This window comes from Leguminivora glycinivorella, chromosome 21 (assembly GCF_023078275.1).
Source record: "Leguminivora glycinivorella isolate SPB_JAAS2020 chromosome 21, LegGlyc_1.1, whole genome shotgun sequence".
NCBI classification, from domain to species: Eukaryota; Metazoa; Arthropoda; class Insecta; order Lepidoptera; family Tortricidae; genus Leguminivora; species Leguminivora glycinivorella.
This window is the reverse complement of record NC_062991.1, coordinates 14,811,796-14,832,506: the sequence shown is the minus strand read 5'-3', so window position 1 is coordinate 14,832,506 and position 20,711 is coordinate 14,811,796. Positions and strand designations below refer to the sequence as shown.

The 20,711-nt window shown below is 35.8% G+C and overlaps 1 protein-coding gene across 1 annotated transcript in view; it reads right to left on the bottom strand.

The window, feature by feature from the left end:
- Positions 1-19,853, bottom strand: part of LOC125237496 (paired box protein Pax-5) — a 104,166-nt gene extending 84,313 nt beyond the window's left edge. The window contains 3 exon segments of the mRNA XM_048144610.1: positions 18,999-19,055; positions 19,612-19,695; positions 19,698-19,853. Coding sequence (XP_048000567.1) covers positions 18,999-19,055; positions 19,612-19,695; positions 19,698-19,770 — 214 coding nt within the window. The 5' untranslated portion in view covers positions 19,771-19,853.
- Between the last annotated feature and the right edge of the window lie 858 nt (positions 19,854-20,711).

The following is a 20,711-nucleotide window of genomic DNA, read 5'->3' as shown; positions in this document are numbered from 1 at the left end:
TTTAGTAAAACTAGAAAAAGCTACGATTTACACAAGTACAGTAGTAAAGCTAAAACATTGATTTTTTCAGTACAGATGGTGTTTTTTTACGCACTAGTGCGAGAAGTTGTTCATTATATGGCAGGTCGAAACTTCGGTGGTCCATCTGTACTGAAAAACGTCGTTCGATACACGTGCGAAAAGGGAATTCGTAACTCGTGTCGATTTAAAACACTCCCTTCGGTCGTGTTTTAATTTATCGCCACTCGTTTCAAACTTCCTCTTTTTCGCACTTGTATCGAAATGTACTATTTTACAAGACCTGCCGTAAATTCTTGAGATTTCAATCCAAACATAAAGTTACGAAAATAAAAATGGTAGATGTAATTCTTTTTTATCTAAAAACATTATTAGATAAAAGAGATGGTGTTTCAATTTAGACCGGATAAGCCAAACACTGATGAAATATTAACACTTGTAGGGAACCATCATATTATGATTAGATAGTAGGGTGAGGTTGCCAACAATGAGCCACCAAAAATTTAAATCTTAATAAGTCAGTCATAATAGGTCCAAATTCAATATTTTTTATTTAGTGCATTTGTTATTTATCTAGCTCTAAAATTTCATCATTATTTTTTAATAAAACTGAATAGAAGTCGAGATATTTTAGTTTTTTTAAAAGATGAACAATGGCTCATTGTGTACAATCTCTGGTACAGACTGAACCGGTACTATGTATTCAATGAACCGGCCTAGTACACAATGAACCTACCATTATATAATTGCATAGTTTTTGATAAATAATTGCAAAATATACAAACTGATTTAGGTAAATATGGGGCAATTTAATAAATACAACATTTACAATGTCAAAATGCTTATTTATTTAAACTAAGAGTAGTTTACTAATGTAATCGTCACAATATTCTTCGTTATATGAAAAATAAAGTCTTGCACTTCAAAAAACTTAAATAATATATGTATTATCATATATTTTTGTACTATATAGTAACGTTATATTAGATATATTTATATTAACTCTTAAACATGGCAAAAGTTGTACAAAATAGACCTTCCAAAGGCTAACTAGAGAATTACCTAGAGAACCTCCTGGTTCATTGAGTACTCTAGCCTTGTGGTTCAATGTGTGCTAGATATACATTTTCACTTTTTAAATTCGGTAAAAAATAAACGGCACAAGAAAGCCGCATCAGTGAATGTCAAAAAGATAGAGAAATAGTCACTCCGCACAACTGATTAATTAGATAAATCAAACATGACTACATTCTGAGAAAATAAAAAAACTAAATACTTACTTTTTTTTGTTTTCTTGTCCAAAATCACAAAATACTTCACTACACGTGCAATTTCAACGCGGACCGGCCGCCGACTGGGGAGCGAGCGGGGGAACCTTAGCGGCGCGTGCCTATGTTCGCAGTGCAGTTTGGCAACGTCGCATTTTCGAATAAAACCGTTGGTTCCTTGTGTACCACTGGTTCTCTGTTGCCCACCTTACCCTACAAGATGCGAATTTAATTACAGTGCGGCATTTGGCTGACCGACTAGATTGTTTGTAACATCATAACTCCGCAATGTATCTAAAATCGCATGCGATTTCGCGCCATCTAAATGAGCCTTAAGTTGTGTGATTTCTGCAAATCTTTATCAAAGATAAAACCAACTTACATGTATAATATTCCATCATATTCTGATTGTATCTGTAGGCCGCTGAGAGGTCCACCCCTCCGCCGGCCCTCAGCCCGAAAAGGGCCGCGAATGTCGCCTTACTCTGCCCCTCCAGCTTGCCTTCTTTTTAACACTCACTGTAAATCCATGAACTCAGTCTCCTCTTTGCTACACTCAATACAATCTTTACGAAACTCGATGTTTTTTGCACTTCTGTCTTTGCTACACTTTGTTGCTCTAAATTCGCGTTTTTACACTTAAAACTTTTAACGCACTTAATTTTTGTCTTCTTAGAGTGTCTTTACACAAATTTTTAATGTTTTTCGTCCATTTTTGACACTGAATCACTGCACGGTACAGTCACACATATTAGCTTTTAACTGATTCATTTTTTAAATGTTTTACATATTATTGGTGGTTCAAAACTGGAAGATGATTTAAAAGGAAATAAATAGATTTGTATCTTATTTACCTACTACTAACCGGTCTGAAAATATTTATACAAAAAATGACCCATATAAATCAGTATTTAACAGTTTCCAGATATTGTAGTAAATTGATAAAGTCAAATTATTACGCAAATTTGCACTGTTTTTTTTGTAATTGCCTCTCGCGATTTGATCAGCAGATAACAGATTCACGACCGACGAAGCACTGAAGCTCGGCTTTCAAAAAGACGCGTAAAAAATCAAAACGAGTGTTGACGATTCGATCGGTTAGTTTCAATGCACTAATGACTTCAAAACTCTTAAAAACCGACCGTGGTAATCCTGTCTCCGATTACTATAGCGATTGGTCGGTGAATTTGCCGGTTTTTGGACGATTTTCCGCTATTTGGGCACTTTTCCGGTCGGATTGCCGCAGGTGGGTCGTTTTCTCATGAGAAGGTAAGGCAGCGCCTGATCAGGAAGTTAGGCAGTTCTCTGTGTAAATCTCCGATTGGTTAACGGTAAACTTAAGCGTTTTGGTCATTTAGTTAAGCTTTGGTTGATTAATTTGATGATCGATCAAGATACTTATAGTCATTTTAATTAGCTATGACATACCTAGTCTGTTAAAAGGAGCTTTTAGGGCGCTCCGACAACAACTTTTAGCAAAAAGATTTACAAAAGGTAATTTTGAAACACAACTTCAAGGTCTCGTCTTTAAGGAAAGTAAATCTTAGTAAAGAAAAGGCTAGTTTTTAAGAAAGCGACCGCCATCCTGAAGTGGTAACAACTTAAAATGGTGGCCGAATTAGGTTCTTATGTCCGGTTTCTTCGCGATATTTTCTTTGACCGAAAAGCAACTGTCAAATGAAAACCGCCCGAGAATTTTATTGGTGAAAACAGAGACGTATATGATTAAGAAAACGTATTCCAAGTTAGAAAACACAGCTTCAGAGCACCACTTTTGCTAAAACTTTGCAACACTATTTCTACCTACCTACCCGTATGGTCACTTCACTGTCTCTCTAACACTTGCACAGGCTTTGTCATTATCATTAAAAATACGTCCTAATCGAGTGCTACGGTCTTCCTAACACTTGAACCTGCGTCAAAATATCGGGAACTCAATAAAAATCAAAAAGGTAATCGCGGTCTATATCCCGGTCAATATAAGTCTACTTAAACACTTGCACAGTCTTTCTCATTAAGAATACGTCCTAACCTAATCGACTGGACGGTCTTTAGGTATAACACTTGAACACTGCGTCGAAATATCGGAATCAAAAAGGTAATCACGGTTTGCCGGTCATTAAATGACACTCTTCTGACACTTGCACAGTCTTTCTCATTAAGAATACGTCCTAATCCAGTGCTACGGTCTTTCTAACACTTGAACACTGTGTCGAAATATCGGGAGCTCAATAAAAATCAAAAAGGTAATCACGGTTTGCCGGTCATTAAATGTCTACTTGAACACTCTTCTGACACTTGCACAGTCTTTCTCATTAAGAATACGTCCTAATCCAGTGCTACGGTCTTTCTAACACTTGAACACTGCGTCGAAATATCGGGATTTCAATAAAAATCAAAAAGGTAATCACGGTCTACCGGTCATTGAATGTCTACTTGAACACTCTTCTGACACATCCCGGTCTACTTGACTTTAACACTTGCGCAGTCTTTCTCATTAAGAATACGTCCTAATCGAGTGCTGGACGGTTGGCTACAGATGGCTTGATCTGATTTTGAGGTATATTTTACGGTCTGCGCCGGAGGCGATCGATTGTGACAACTGACAAGGGTATCAGTTTTCAGTTTGAGCTGTTGACCGTGGGATCAACTTTTTTCGTTATGACATTCTTTGTTTATGTAATTATAATATAATATGGCTGTGAATGGTTTGGTATATACAGGAAAAAACTGTTTATTATTTAGTGAAGTGTTTGCATGTAATACTTATTATGATATTTTTACACAATTAAAACATCACTTTACAGTCTTATATGTTATTTTCCGTGGGATTTTATTTGTTTTTAATTTTATTTCAAAATCATTTTAGGACTAAAAACCATTGCAAATGAAAATGATTCTCTTTCATGGAACTCATTTTATTTAAGTTGATTATTAATAGATTAATGAAATTAGTTACGCATTTATAATTTAATGTAAATATTGAACACGTTTAATATTCTTGTATATCTTTTTAATGCCATTTGAACAGCAGAGATGACGCAATTTAAAATAGTGCCTACAAAAATTTTGACTTTCTCGATTTGAAAAAGTAATATTTTTCATAAGTTCCATTTCAGGTGCAAGTGACGTCTTATTTTCTTTGGTTTTTCATGAAAATAGTTAAAATATTATATTATTAGGTATTTTTAATTTAGTTAACCTGGATACTTATATGTAATTTTACCATTATACATACTTAATTAATTATGCAATGTAACCATGGATGCAATATTCAATTCAATTCAATTCAATTCAAAATATCTTTATTCATGTAGGCCTAGTTACAAGCTCTTATGAATAGTTCATTACATATATATTATGATCTTAATCTAACCTAATTATCAGAGCAATTTATTGTTGTAATTATTGTTCATAATAATATTGAGTCTATAATATACAATTTCATATAAAAATAATCGTTAAACAAAAAATAAATAATTATGAATGAATTATAATAATATATTCATTAGTTAGGTTCACACAGCTAGTTTCTCGCGGTCACCTGATAGCTAGGTTTCGATTTAGACGTGGGTATCAGAATTACATGCTGGATTATTTTACACACGGACACAGGTACATGTATTTACATGTACGTACGTAGGTATTTATAACAAGTTGTTATATCTACTCCAGTTCAAATACGAAGGCCTGATAGCACTCGAGACGGTCATTAGGCGTTAACATATACCTATAGGATTAGTGGAAACAAATGATACATGGGGCCCATTTCTCGAAGCTACTAGTTACAATTTACAAGTGGTGGTCACTGTCTAATATGACAAGTTGGAAAGAGACTTCCGTTTGTAACTTGAAACTTTTAGTTTTGAGAAATAGGTCACTGGACAGACCCTTTTCAGTGTGGTATTGTGTAAAATGTACTTTCGCTTTAATTTTTTTTTTAATAATTAAAATAATTTATTAAGAAATTGGACTATGAAAATGTTATAACAATGCATGCATCGTATTCACAAACTTTGTATCAATGTTTGTTCACTTTAATTGTAGGTACAGTCGACTACAAAGAGATGTATCCACTTTTTTATCTTATTATAATGCAATAAGGTGAAAAACTGGATACATCTCTTTGTAGTCGACTGTACATATGCAGTCTTCAATCAATTGCTAGAATAAACTGAGCTTTTTAACACTTTCACCGCCGATGTACGATCGTAGCGCTGCCTCGTAGCCGATAACATGTATTTCCCCGTATGTAACAAAATGCGTCATAGAGACAGAACGATCACATATCGTGATTAGCACTGAATGGGTTAGGTACTTTAGTTCTAAGAGGATCCGAACGGCAATTCGAAAAATTCAAATTTTGTACGGAATTGGGCGTTGCCGTTAGGGCGTAGTTATAGGTAAGTACCAAACTGAATAGGTAAATATTTAGTTTCTTTATATTTATTAGTGTCTTTTTTTATACACAAACTGGTTTACTTATTTGTTTTATTGTAATTAATAACATTAACGAAATTATTTGTTTTCCATAATGTTTGCGATATTAGTTGCATGTCATAATCAACTTTCTTTTCTTTTCAAAAACTGCCGACGTCAAAAAAATCTGAGAAATAGACCTATGAAAGCAAAAAAAATATGTTAAGATTGTCACAATTTTTTTTTACAATTGTAAAATAAACTTAATTATTTCACTAAACACTTTTTAGTATATTTACCATAAATCACACTACATTATCTAATGACCAAATAATCCTTACAAAATGTTCACTTTTACTTTTCAAAATTTATTTTTCCATCCAAGACATTTTTTTTACACAACCACTTAAACTTTTTTTTTATCTCTCTACCATATGACACATTTTTGACAGTAGCACATTAGCCAAGATTCGCGCTTGGCACATCACTGCCGATTCGCTCGACCGCGCGCGGGGGCGCCAAAACACTCTCTACCCGTCACGTGAGCGAGGGGCGCGTTCGGATACTTGTGCTACAGGGGTGGCTGGGGAGATAGGGGAGGTAATGATTTTTGGCGATTCAAAAAAAATGCCAAGTCAGTGACTTAAATAGAAGCTGTGCGTTGCTTGAGCGCATTTGCAGGATTAAATCCCAGCCGAGACTACATCAAAATTGGTTTAGATGTGCAAAATTGTTTTTTTTTTTGCATATTTTCGTCATTACAGGTTCGATTCTGTACTTAGTAGGAGAGATAGGATACTGTGTAGGTACGTTTTAACCGAAAAAAATGACAGAAAGGTGTATACTTTACTTACGGTAAGATAATGCTTGGGCTCTTCCCTACCGACTCGTCTTCTGAAGTCAAAGTTTCGTTGAGTTCAAATTTTATTTAATAGAAAAATAATGATTAATTAACTTTAAGTTATACGGGACTCGAAAAACATGATAGCAAAAAAACTCACAAATAGACCAAAAACAGGGATATGCTTGAATAAAAAAAATACGAGAGGAGTCGTTTACCTACAATACAACACTATAATTAGGTAACATAAAATATACAGAAACTATTCAGTTAGTTGCAAAACTGAATCGCAACCTACTACTTTGAGATGTGTTTCTTAAATTTATGTGAAATTTGTGCGGAATAATGTTTAAAATAAGGTTGTCTATTGTTTGCCCGACAGTCATTTAACATAATATTCATTTGCCCGAATCTAACTTGCCTGAATTTCATTTGCCCGAATGATTTGTTTACCATAAAAATCATATGACATACTCGTTGTTTATCTGAATATTACCTTCCATAATCATACAATGCCATACTATTTGTTAGCCATATTATTAAGTGCAATAATATGGTTTCATAGAATATTCAAACGCCATAAGCAATTATTGCCATATTAATTGTTGCCCATGTTATTACCTAACCTAACCTACTTTCTGATAGCAGTTTCATTTTCCAGGGGTCACAGTTCTAACCTAACCTAACCTACTTTTCCAGCAGTTTCATTATCCAGGGGGTCACAGTTCTAACCTAACCTAACCTACTTTCTGATAGCAGTTTCATTTTCCAGGGGGTCGCAGTTCTAACCTAACCTAACCTACTGTCTGATAGTATTTTCATTTTCCGGGGGGTCACAGTTCTAACCTAACCTACTTTTCAAGCAGTTTCCTTTTCCAGAGGTTCACAGTTCTAACCTAACCTACTTTCTGATAGCAGTTTCATTTTCCAGGGGGTCACAGTTCTAACACTTCTAACCTAACCTACTTTCTGATAGCAGTTTCATTTTCTAGTCCTTCTAGTACCTATTATAGTAGTTTTCGATTCTGCCAAAGCACATTATGGAAATTGACTTTTCTGGACGCTAATTTGTATGACAAATGATGGTATGGAATGTGGTAATTACGGATTTCGATGATTCTGACAAATGACATTATGGAAACTGACTTTATGGGAAACAAAGTTTCTGGCACTTGATTAATATAGTAAACAATGATTATGGCATAAGATGTTATGAAAAACAATATTATGATTGTTGAATAGGGTGGCAAATAAAATTATGGCAAATGAAATTCTGGCAAATGGGGGTATCCCTTAAAATAAACTATCGTTAACATACTAATTAAAGATACTCTAACGCCGAGGGATTTAAAAATAATAGATTGTTTATTGCTGTAAATTACCATTGACTCAGTTTTGCATCATCTAACCTTGGCGGTTGTTTATTTTCTTTTTATATTAAATTAAAAATAATTGGTAGATTTTTCCTGGTTCTCAAATTGTCTCAAAATATAATTATAATATGGCAAAAAATCATTGAAAAAAATTATAATTTCCAAAATCGGATAAAAACCCCAAATTTTCTGTGGTGAGAGTATCCGAACGCGTGACGTCACGCTCCGCCCGCCCTAGTCTCTATCTCTCTCGCACGATCTGACAACCCTTGCTATCGTCATTATCTGTGTGAGATAACTAGATAAGTGTTAGATAAGGATAGAGTGAACGGTAGCAGTTTTACTCATTTTACTAAATTGTGCTAAGTACAGATTACGCTAAGTATAGACGTAAGTAACGTCAGATTTTAAAGGGAAAATGAGATGACAGTTTCAGTGTTTTACACTTACCTGCATTGACCTTACTTAGAATATATTTTTAATGCTTGGGTTCGATTCGATTTCGACTCACGTTCTTATTTTTTATTTTAATCTAAAAGCAACATTTCATTTGGTCCCCGCGTCAAAATTGATTTAAACTTTCACGATTTTTACAAATATTTAAAATTGCAAACGGGACTTAATCGAGTAGCTATGTTTTAAACACTAACCTCCGACGTTTCAAGGGCGGCATTGTCCTCAAAGCAACAATTTTTAATTTCAACTGCGTTTTTTCAACGACTGTATCATTTATACACCGTGTTTTTTTGTTTTCTGTTAAATTCGACACGTTCATTATTAGGAACCATCCTGTATATCACTTTTAGTTAAATTCGCAAGACATTTTTTTTCGTCGTTTTCATACATACATAATAAATGAATTAATCAGTGTGAGAGACCCTTAAACTTGAATGTTGTTATCCCTCAAGTTAGTGTCAAATTATTGACGGCAATGTCAAATTATTGACGGCACATGTCAAAAAAAATAAAATTTGGATGTTTTGAAGGCTGTCATACACCTGTTCAGTAATTAGTTTTATTTTTTCAATAACTCGGTAACCGTAAGAGTCAAGACGCTAGTTTCTTAGAGAAATTAATTGTATTTGATCCCTTTAAATTTAACGGAATTCAATAAAGACACGGTGTATGTACTTATACATATCATGAAATATGTATTAAAATACCTACTAGCAAGACCATTACCGTATATGTAGAGTATACAATTATACATGAAAGCCACAATAGCTCTGGTTGGCACAAAGACATCGCTAATGCGCCGTAAGTGCTCTGTTTGACAAATTGGCGGCTGTACAGATTGGAGATAATGGACCTCCAGGAGTAGGGACTTGAGACTATTTAGAACATAAGTCAGCAGTTCTCAAAAAGTATGTACAAAAATTAAGGAAAAAGTTAAATTTGTTTTTATTATTCCTATTTTGTTACCAAGATTTTTTTCATGAATTGATATTTTAGTAAGTTTTGTTTCGTCATTAAGGTTCTCTTGTATCTGTGTTTTCTTAATTATAATAATTATCCTGCATATATCTTACGAATGTTTACTTATATTACTAAATGTTGGTAACAAAATAGGATTAATTAAAATTTGCTGACGTGGCTATGGACAAACTTTTTGAGAACTGCTCAAGTACAGGCGAACGAGCGTAGGTTCAGACGCTACAGGAGCGAAATTTTAATAAAATGAAAAGGAGCCCCTCTTTCAATTTGGGAATTCTAATATACTAGAGTTATTAACTAGATTTACCGATAAAAAAAATTGCATTAAGAACAACTCAGTTAAAAGATATTGCAAAAAAATCTTTAAAATCGAGAATCCATTCTCGACTGTGTCCTCCTTCAAAACTTAATCAATCGTAACGATATTTGAGAATCTGAATAACAATGAAATAATCTGTGTCGGACCGTTTAGTTTTTTTGGCTAATTGTCACCAATTTTGAATACCACGCCTTTTTTACGCCATAATCAATAACACCGTTTTTTGAAATTTTTTGATGGTCTCTAGCGTCTTTAAAAATAAGAATATCAAAAACATCAATACGGTCCGACACATAATAATTTATAGTCTGTGTTGAAAGAAATATTGCTCTGTCTTCAAAAATCAAGGGAGCAAATAGTCGAGAGCGTTTGTATGGAGAATTGACCCGTCCCGTGTCGTCTTAATTTTTTTTTATACCACGTCGGTGGCAAACAGTTAAACGGTCCGCCTGATGGAAAGCGGTCACCGTAACCTATGGACGCCTGCAACTCAAAGGGTGTCACATGCGCGTTGCCGACCCATTAGAAACTTGTACACTCCTTTTTTGAAGAACCCCATACTGTAGATCATCGGGAATACCTCGGCAGGGAGCTCATTCCACAGCCGGCGCGACCGCAGGAGGAAATTCCTCTGAAACCGCACGTTGCGCGACCATTTAGGTTGCAAGGTGTGTGGATGAGCGCCCTGTCGATGGCGAGCGGTGCGATGATTTTACAGTAATTATGTATATACTCCATAGTTTACGGTGACCACTTTCCATCAGGCGGACCGTATACCTGTTTGCCACCAACGTGGTATAAAAAAAATCCTCTTTGTTAAACAAAACTTCTCAAGTTCTCATACACAGTAGTCGCCCATCACTGCGGTAAGCCTTGACTATTCGATTATGGATTTTGATACACAACCCTCTCAAATGAAACCTTAACACATACACACACAGTCTACATTAGCGTGAATATTTATACTTATATAGTTTTGCTTCATTAGACTAAATGCCTGAAATTAATTATCTTATATAATTGAGGTAATGGATGATATATTGTTAAGTAATGTATTATTAATATTAATACACTTCGTTAGATATTGATGGAGAATTTGATACACAATATTAATCAATTATAATGTGAATAGTTTTTTTACCCGCGGTTTCGCTCGCGGTAAATTCGAAAATTGCGGAATGTTCCATACAAACTTTCAACCCTCGTTTTAGGAAAGTGGGGGGTTAGAAAGAGACAAAAAGTTTCCTATCTCACTCTCCATCCCTTCAACTATCTCTACTTAAAAAATCACGTCAATCCATCGCTCCGTTTCGCCGTGAAAGACGGACAAACAAACTTAACAGAACAAACACACTTTCCCACGTGACGTGTGACTAAGAATTTCAACACCCCCTTTGTTTTTTTTTATGATTTATAAATAGACTTACTCTTGGCCACAGACTAACCCAAGGCAAAAACGTGATCTATGATGGAGTGAGCGCGCCCTGAAGATGATTGGTGCCGGAGCCAAATGGCATTTCTGCGACGCGAAACGAAAACGAAACGCCGCGAAAGATAGTCTGGCTCTGTCGCGCCAATACGCAAGAGCGATAGAAATAGATTTCTACGAGCGTTTCGTTTCGTGAGAGTTTCGTGAGCATTTGTGCCATTCGGCTATTTACATACCCTGTTCAGTATTCACCCTAGATTTGAAGGTTGCCGGGTTATATGAGCTCGGAAATATAGACGCCGGCAAGGAATTCCACTCCTATGGCAGTGCGCGTAAGAAAATAGTATTTTATACAATCGTGATATATACAAAGCTTTTCAGTCAAGTAGGTACCATGTTTAGGCCACGAAGCTTGCTGAGTGACTAAGTGTCAAAGACTATCCAACACTGAAAAGTCAGCATGTATAGTTTAGTCTGTGGTGTCCTAATTGACAGATTAAAGTCGACGAGTAGAAAAGAAACATTGCTAAATCTACTCGTATACAATGTAAAAGATAAAACTTATTAGTGGCTAAGCCGTATTCACGTCACTATGGTATAATTTTACTGTAATTTATATAATTATTCAAAAATATCCAAAAGCAATGAACCCAATAAACATGAGCAGGATAAAGCAAGTTCCCATGCGCCAGGCGCAATTAGTCACGGTCCGGGAACGAACCTGCGACCTTCGGGTTTGGGGGATCTTTCATGTGTTGTAATTTTGTAATTTTAATTACTAAATAGTAGTGACAGCTTTAATTATACAAATAAACGTGTTTTAAGTTCAGCGAATAATAATTAATTTGTAGTAGGTAATTAATTAGGATGGAGGAGCGCTGGTAGCCTCTAGTGGTGAGCGCTGGTAGCCCAGTAGACCGATTTTCATGAAACATGGCTAAGAACACTCCCGACTAACTCGGCTTTCAGACAAAAGAAACTAAATCTAAATCGGCTCATCCGTGCGGGAGCTACGATGCCATAGACACACACAGAGACAGACAGACAAACAGACAGACAGACACGTCAAACTTATAACACCCTGTCGTTTTTGCGTCGGGGATTAAAACGTAGGGTTTTTAGGGTTCCGTAGTCAACTAGGAACCCTTATAGTTTCGCCATGTCTGTCTGTCCGTCCGTTCGTCCGTCCGTCCGCGGATAATCTCAGTAACCGATAGCACTAGAAAGCTGAAATTTGGTACAAATATGTACCTATATCAATCACGCCGACAAAGTGCAAAAATAAAAAATGGACAAAAATGTTTTATTAGGGTCCCCCCCCCCCCCCTACATGTAAAGTGGGGACTGATATTTTTTTCATTCCAACCCCAACATGTGATATATTGTTGGATAGGTATTTAAAAGTGAATAAGGGTTTACTAAAATCGTTTTTTGATAATATTAATATTTTCGGAAATAATCGCTCCTAAATGAAAAAAAAGTGCCCCCCCCTCTAACTTTTGAACCATATGTTAAAAAAATATGAAAAAAATCACAAAAGTAGAACTTTATAAAGACTTTCTAGGAAAATTGTTTTGAACTTGATAGGTTCAATAGTTTTTGAGAAAAATACAGAAAACTACGGAACCCTACACTGAGCGTGGCCCGACACGCTCTTGGCCGGTTTTTTATTAATACCTTGCTATGATTGAAATACATCAAATTTCACAAAAAACAAACTTTTCTTTCATGTTAATATCCAGAACGGCTACATTTGTATGAAGAACCGACAGTCCTTCGTAACCTCAAGTCGCATCGCTGCAAAGAAACAATGAGTTCGGGCTTACTGTTCTCCCAGGGAAGTTGCGGTTGCTGTATCAATGTCAGGTGCACGGCAACCTAATATGCTTATAAGGGCAGACACATTTGTTATTTAGTTGAAATAAGCATGGATGTAATATTGTCTTCGGTTACCGCGATAGTTACTCATGAAATAAAACTATGGAAACGGATTAAATCGCGTATAATGAATTTAAAATTCATCCCGCCGTTTCGAACTCCTTACAGCGTTCGTGGTCAACTATACGCGATTTAATCCGTTTCCATAGTTTTATTTCATAAGCATGGATGATTAATATATGGGATTAAAAGAATAAATCAAATAACCACAAAATTAAAATTTTGAAAAAATCCCCGACCGCGACCTACACGGGAAGCATGGTCGCGCGATAGACGATAAAATATCAGGCCGTCCCTATCGCACTTACAAATAGTGCGATAGGGATGGCCTGCTATTTTATCGTCTATCGCGCGACCATGCTTCCCGTGCTAGTGGACCGATTTTCATGAAACATGGCTAAGAACACTCCCGACTAACTCAGCTTTCAGACAAAAAAACTAAATCAAAATCGGTTCATCCGTTCGAGAGCTACGTTGCCACAGACAGACACACACACAGACAGATAGACAGACAGACAAACAGACAAACAGACAAACAGACAGACAGACAGACAGACAGACATACACACAGACAGACACGTCAAACTTATATCACCCCATCGTTTTTGCGTCGGGGGTTAAAAAATATTCAATAAAACAATTTGATTTGTTCCCTAGTTGTATAGATGGCAGAACCATCTATGTCAAAAGTGACACTTAACGCCATCTACAAGTATAATCGAAAGCCACAAGACATTTTTTTGTGGCGCCATCTAGTTTGGAGCTAAGTTGATCTGTGTAAGGTGTCCCCAATATGTATTTATTTATTTCGCGCTGTTGCCGGAAACGTCACATGAAGTAAAACTTACAAGGCTGATCCCATAGACGATTTTGTCACTGCTGACCTAATGAATCATATCAAACTCAAAAGTCACTTTATACACTCACATGTTTTAGAAACCAAACTTTATACCCTCGTAATAAAATTTATAATTTACCAATATTCCAAATTGAAACCCTAGACTCATTCTTCTTTTATCTCGTTACCAAGAATGAACCTCAAGGTATAAAAATAAGGTATATTTTAATAATATTCTGGGTTCAAAACTTCAAACCCCAGCCTCGTTCGGAGCACGTCTCATTTTTTCTCCACTAGGCGACTGGTTACCTAACCAACGACACAATCGCTGACGCTTCTTGAGCGTTTCGTAGTGTTATCTATAATTTGTATTTGTTTGTTACCCGTCGTGATTGTTTTTCACCGAATGGTCGAATCGGAAGATCAGCGCTGGAAGACGCCAGAAATATGCTGAGATTAGACCATTTCGGCCTTCTGCAGCCATTTTTGCTTGTGTTTTCTTTCATTGTGTGTGTTTGCGAATATTTTTTTCTACTCTATTCTATTCTCTAGTCTCTCCGGTTTTCTGCTGACTTAGCTTAGACTTAGACTTTAGCCAAATTGACAACCGTTGACGCTAAACGCCGATCGAAACGCACTCTGGCTCTGTGGTGCCATTACGGATGAACGAAAGAGGCTATTATTATAGTAAGCCTTTGTCCGTTTGGGTACGTACCCTGTAGTAGCGCGACAGAGCCAGATAGCGTTTAGATCGCCACGTACCGTCAACGATAGTACCCTTGGCTAGGCCGACTGGTTTCCCTTTCGATGCGCGTGACCACCAAGACTCCATTGACGCACGTTTTGGTCACTGTCTGGTGGCCGTAGGTGGACTTTATATGGTTAGAATAAGGGTTACAAATGTACATACAGTTAGGCAGGACTGTGGTACCTACTTCTGTAGTGAATATTGATGTACGGTTATGAATTGATACCAAAGAGGATCGAGTATTTAGAGAATTACTGTCAAAATAAAATGTCTAGTCACAGTGATACTGAGAGAAAATACAACTGCCATCTCTCGACACAGGCTTACATTTGAACCTCAGTTTTGACAATAAAATTAGGCCCATATTCTTAACGTGACATGTGTTAAAAACAACTAAAGATATAGCGCCATCTTGATGGTTCGAGGTACATTTTTTCTTAGACTTTATCTGTCTATATGGAATTATATACCCGTATGTCTTTGATGATACCAAAGACAATGTAACGTCGCATAGACGGATACAATCTAAGAAAAAAACGTTCCTCAAATCCATAGAGAAAAAGGTACGGTGGCCTAGATGGCGTTACACCTTTGGGGAACGCTCGGCTAGATGGCGCTAATATTAATATTTGACATTTCAAAACATATCAAGCTAAGAATATGGGCCAAATTGTCAAAACTGAGGTTCAAAAGTTTCAAGCCTGTGTCAAGAGATGGCAGTCTATGCACTGTGATTACACATTTTACTTCGACAGTAACTCTATATAATACACGATCCTCTTTGATGTCACCTACGTATTTTGAACAAAATCTGATTCACCCATTCGCATTAAAATACAGACAAGAAAGTACTATTGTTATGTAAGGTATTCATTTTTAGACTTCTACCAGCTCTTATTTCTTTATTTCAGTTTTCTCACTGGTTGCCATTATTAAAATAGAAAAAAAGAATCTTCGGTTATAACTACAAAAATAAATGGTTCTTGAAAGTTAAGAGATTGAAATCGTGAATGTCGCTTGCACCAGTATCACAGTATAATAAAGAGTACTATCGTACAGTATGGCACTGTGGTATGGCCACTCCCGCTCCCCGCTGAAAGTGCCGCCCACCCCCTCGCGGTTACCTCACAGTTACCGCCTGTCAAAAACGCGAACAGTCGACCTGTCATATCTCACTCATACAAGCATGGTACGCGTTCACCTACAGGAGCTTAGAATGTGTGTCAGAAATGCGCCTCTTTCATATATTTGATCGCCAGTGTCCGAGATGTGCCAGTATAATATGACTACAAACAAAATACACAATTATCCGAATCTAATCAAATAAACTGTCAAAATATTTTGGAATAATTCTTGGAAAAATGGTAACTTCAATGATTTGTCAAATATTAGAGATTCTATTTTTGGAACTCCACCAATACCTTTACTACGAGTAGAATAAATAAACCCTAAGAATGAAAAGAGTAAATGTGATAAATGCGGTTTGGAGTTAACTGTTAAGCATATTTTAATCGAGTGTTTAGCATATAAGGAAGAAAGAGAAAAATGTAAATTGCCTATAACATTAAAGGATTGTTTGAACGATAAGAATCTGAATGTACTAAGATTTATAAAACTAATTGATGTATATAAAAAAATGTAATTCTCTTGTAGTCGCTAATGACCGTGTTGTTAAAAAGCGACCTTAAAAAAATATATCCGAATCAATAACGAATCATTAAGATGGCTTCCTAATATGAGCAACGTGGGTTCTGAATGTTCTGATTGGTCTGAAACACTATATTAAAAACGATTAATAAGCTTAGAATAAAGTGTTTACAATACAAAACTCTCTCTCACCTCAGTCGCTGTCAACCCAAAACCGGTAGCGTTGTGATATCGAACATTGTTGTCAGTTATTTTGTTATACAACTTTTTATCATTGAGTGTAAATGTCAGTAAAGGTTGGGCGCCAGTGTCGGCGGGGAGTAGTGATAGCTTGTGGCGTATAGATGGCAGCACTGATGTGTGTCATATGAAGTAAGAAAATGGAACATTGTTTGTTTTTTTATTTAGTCGAAACAGGTGTAATAATGGTCAGTAATTCGTAAAAAAAAATAGTACATTACTACAGAGGCCGGGACAAAGGGGGTTGCCGGCCGAAGACATATAGACGGCCGAGCGAAGCGAGGCCGGATAGGTCTGAGGCGGGCAACCCCATTTCCCGCCGAGGTATGTATAGTGCTTTTCTCAAACATGGTATGAAATAAATAAAGTCTACTGAAAATAGTAACTTTGGATGGCTGTATCTCCTAAACGGTGCGTCGTAGCGCAAAAATAATAATAATCGAATTTTCGTTCCCCTTTGATACTCCGTATACGCTTATAAAAAAACAAAAAGTTAAAAAAAAATTAAAAAAAAAACGAAAAATTTTTTTTTTGTATGAAAACGCACCCAAAATCAAACATTGTCTAGGGCCCGTACCAGTTGCAGTCGGATATAAATTTAATTATACTTTGAAAATTACACGCATACTATCTTTTTGACACATAAGCTTCATGAAAGGTTGACTGGTAGAGAATGTCTCATGGCATTTAGTTCGCGTTTTGTATATTAAGTTGTTTTTTGTGCAATAAACTATAAAATATATAAAGTTCATATTTTGATCACGTGGTCTGTAGACATTACGTAGACTCTTTTTTTCATTTTCATCTTTAAAGGTATACTTATACCCGCTGACACTGGCACCTGACTCGCCCGCCGAACTAATTTCACAGCGATTAGAGCAAGTGTACTCGCACAAAAACTGTCCATTCACCGCCGTTGGAAAGTGAATGAATCTCGATATTTGTGGACCGGTTCTATCCCTTACGGCGCGTCGCTTAATGTGAGGCGATTTGGTGATTTTTGTGAGAAAAGAAAAATGCTACCAGCATCTGTATTGAGGTTTAAAATCGTGGATCAATCCATAATACTCCATACTTATATCTCCCTCTTTGAATCTACTTTGTCAAGTCTGTGCTGCTATTTGGTTAACAGACATGATGACTGACAAAAGGGCTGGATTATAAGTTACAAGCAGGTTACAAGTGTTTGTAAATAAGTCCTCCGTGATCGCTCCTCCGCATCGTCTAGCCGAAGACCATACGAAATGAAGATTATACATAAAGTTGCGATAGATGTATGTGCAAAACGAGACTGTCTTATAAATAAATAACAAAAATGATGTAAATTACAGTAATACTTAATTTACTCAATCAATATTTCATAAGTGTTTTTTTTTTCGTAAGTACTTAATCCAGTAGTAAGTTCAAAACCATATTTTTTGCCAGTTAAATGAGATAAACCAAAACATACTCAATAATGTATCTTGTGTTACACGTGTTCGTCACATAAATAACTATAATATTTCTATACTTAGTCATTTTACATGAATAATGACATCGTTATACTTTGTGGTAGCAAATCGAAAATAAAGTAATCATTGTCCAAATAAAAATATTTTTTAAATCTGGTGACATTTTATCTAGATATATCCGTAGTGTTAGCTTAAAAACTAATTATCTATAAATAGAACTATTCCATATGAAATGAAACAATGAACTATCCATAGTGAACGGAAGTGAAAAAACTTGGAAACAGTAGCAATTAAGAGAAATCACAATTGTTACATAATTGTTCTCCATTGTATTGATCTAATTACTACAGAACTATGAATAGACAGACATGTTTCATTATAAATGAATGTTTGAAATGATCATTTGATCGTGCTTCGTTGGTATACGAATTTTTGAGTTTTACAATTTTTAGGTACAATTGTAATCTTCGTGTGAGATATTTCTATGGAGTACAAATTACGGTATAAATGTAAAATATATGTTATCACGAAAAAATATAGAACAAGGTTATCCACTTCTTTTTAGTTTTCTTCTGCTTATTTTAACGTAAAGGATGGACCCAAAATGACCCTTTTATCTATGTATCAAAAACTGCCTTATTTTATTTATTTTTCATTAATTAAAAAATTGGTATTTGGTACTTATTGCTGACTATCGTGTCGATAACATGCATTATAATATTTTTGTACAGTTAGCTACTTTCGTCATTTCATGCCTACGACCTACCCTAGTCGTTGACTAGCAGAGAGTGCGTTCAAGCATTACGTCCACTTACTTGTAACTTTATGATTTAAATTGTGACTCCCAGGATGATAAGAAAAGACCAGATGAGAGCATCGCCGGATCGATCGTTATATTCCTGGGGATAATGATGATGATACTGATGATTGTGGTGATGACAATGATGATGATGAAGGTGATGACGATGATGATGATGACAATGATAATGATGGTGATGATGATGATGATAGGAATGTATTTAATAGTGTACTCACCGTCTCCACTCTGGTTGCTGCTGTGGGCGTGGTACTGCTCATCTGAAAAGTCGTATTCTACGTCAGGTCAGACCATCTGCTCTCGACTCTATTGAATCGTTCATAAATGGTAAGTAAAGAGAATAAAAATAAAATGTCACTGAATAAGACAGTTATCTTCAAACTCGGATAAATCCACTTTTTGAAACTTAAAAAAAAAAGAGTTTCGATAGGAGTAGATATTTCCTAAATAAAAGAATTATGTGAATATATCAGAGTGTGAAGTCAAACTGTTCAATCTTCGTAACAAGAACTTCATAATTCATTTGTATTTATTTGTATGGAAACTTTTCGCCACTCTTCGACAACACCATTGATGGTCATACATAGGTACAATTTTATTATTGTCACGAAAATTATATGAGAAAATTATTTTTTTAAATTAAATAATAGAGTTACAAAGCACTCTCAACAAAAAAATGAGAAGGTACGGTGCTCAGAGTTACTATCTCAATTATCAATTATGAAAAAAAATCACTACACTATGTTGTTGATGACGATGATGATGATGATGATGATATCTTGATATCCCTCATCATGTTGTTACTCTGAGTATTACAAAATAGATACGTACCTCCATTCCGATGATCACCCATCAACTCCTGACTCTGCAGCGTAGGCGCATGAATCAGCACCTTCTGCTGCGGACTATGGGGTCCAGACCCTCAACCTCCAACAGAGGAGCATGGGGCTCATATCCATGAACAATCAGGGGAGGTGGGTGAAGATCCATTGCGTACACTTTCCGATCTACACACACTTAACACATAGTCGGTTACACCACAGTTTTTGACACAACTTTTTTCGGTCCTCACTTTTTTGCCAACACTTTCTGACACAACTTTTTTCGCAGCCAACACTTTTTGACACAAATTTTCCTGTCACTGTTTTTTTTATTGTTTTTAAGTACACTTCGTTGTCCGAAAAGTTCGTTGGTCTATACGTTTGCAACACTAAGGAGTACTTTTGAAGAGTATTTTGTTTTGCACATGGCAACTTTTGTCACCGTTTCTTGCGGATCTTCTGTTTCATCATTTTGCGTTTCTGCAACAAAAAATAAATAAATTAGTCGGTGAAATTTAACTTTCTTTTGGCTAAATAATAACGCAAGAAGTTATAATTAGAAACAGATTAGCTTTAGATTCTAGGAAATCTGATGAAATGAGGTAGCTGTTTTTTACTCGGCATTTCTTGAAGTTTTTAAAATATATTGGTGTTGTTGCAAAATCAATCATTTACTTGTCACAATAAAATTTAAATCGGTAAAAATTACCAGTGCTCGACAGCATTCCAGTAGATGCCACTTTCAATCTTATGCCATTGTCAATAAATGTGGCAAAAGAGTGTCGTCAATAGGGCATTAGCGTGTCGAACACTGATATGAACATTATTTTATCTGCTTTTCCAAAAGTTTTTGACAATACAGTTTTGTTTCAGTTTTGTTTGGGTAAATCCATTCTGCTATAAGGTTAAGTATCTTTCAGATCGTATTATATTTTTTATATATTCAACCTTTAAGCAGAATGGATTTACCCAGGTTTGAAGTTAAGCGACACATGTATGTATAACATAATAAAATGTGCTCCACATATAATAACCGAGTAAAGTTGTATAACTGTGTCGGACAGCGGGTTTGAATATGCAAACAAACGCTCAAGGAAGCTTGGGATAGGT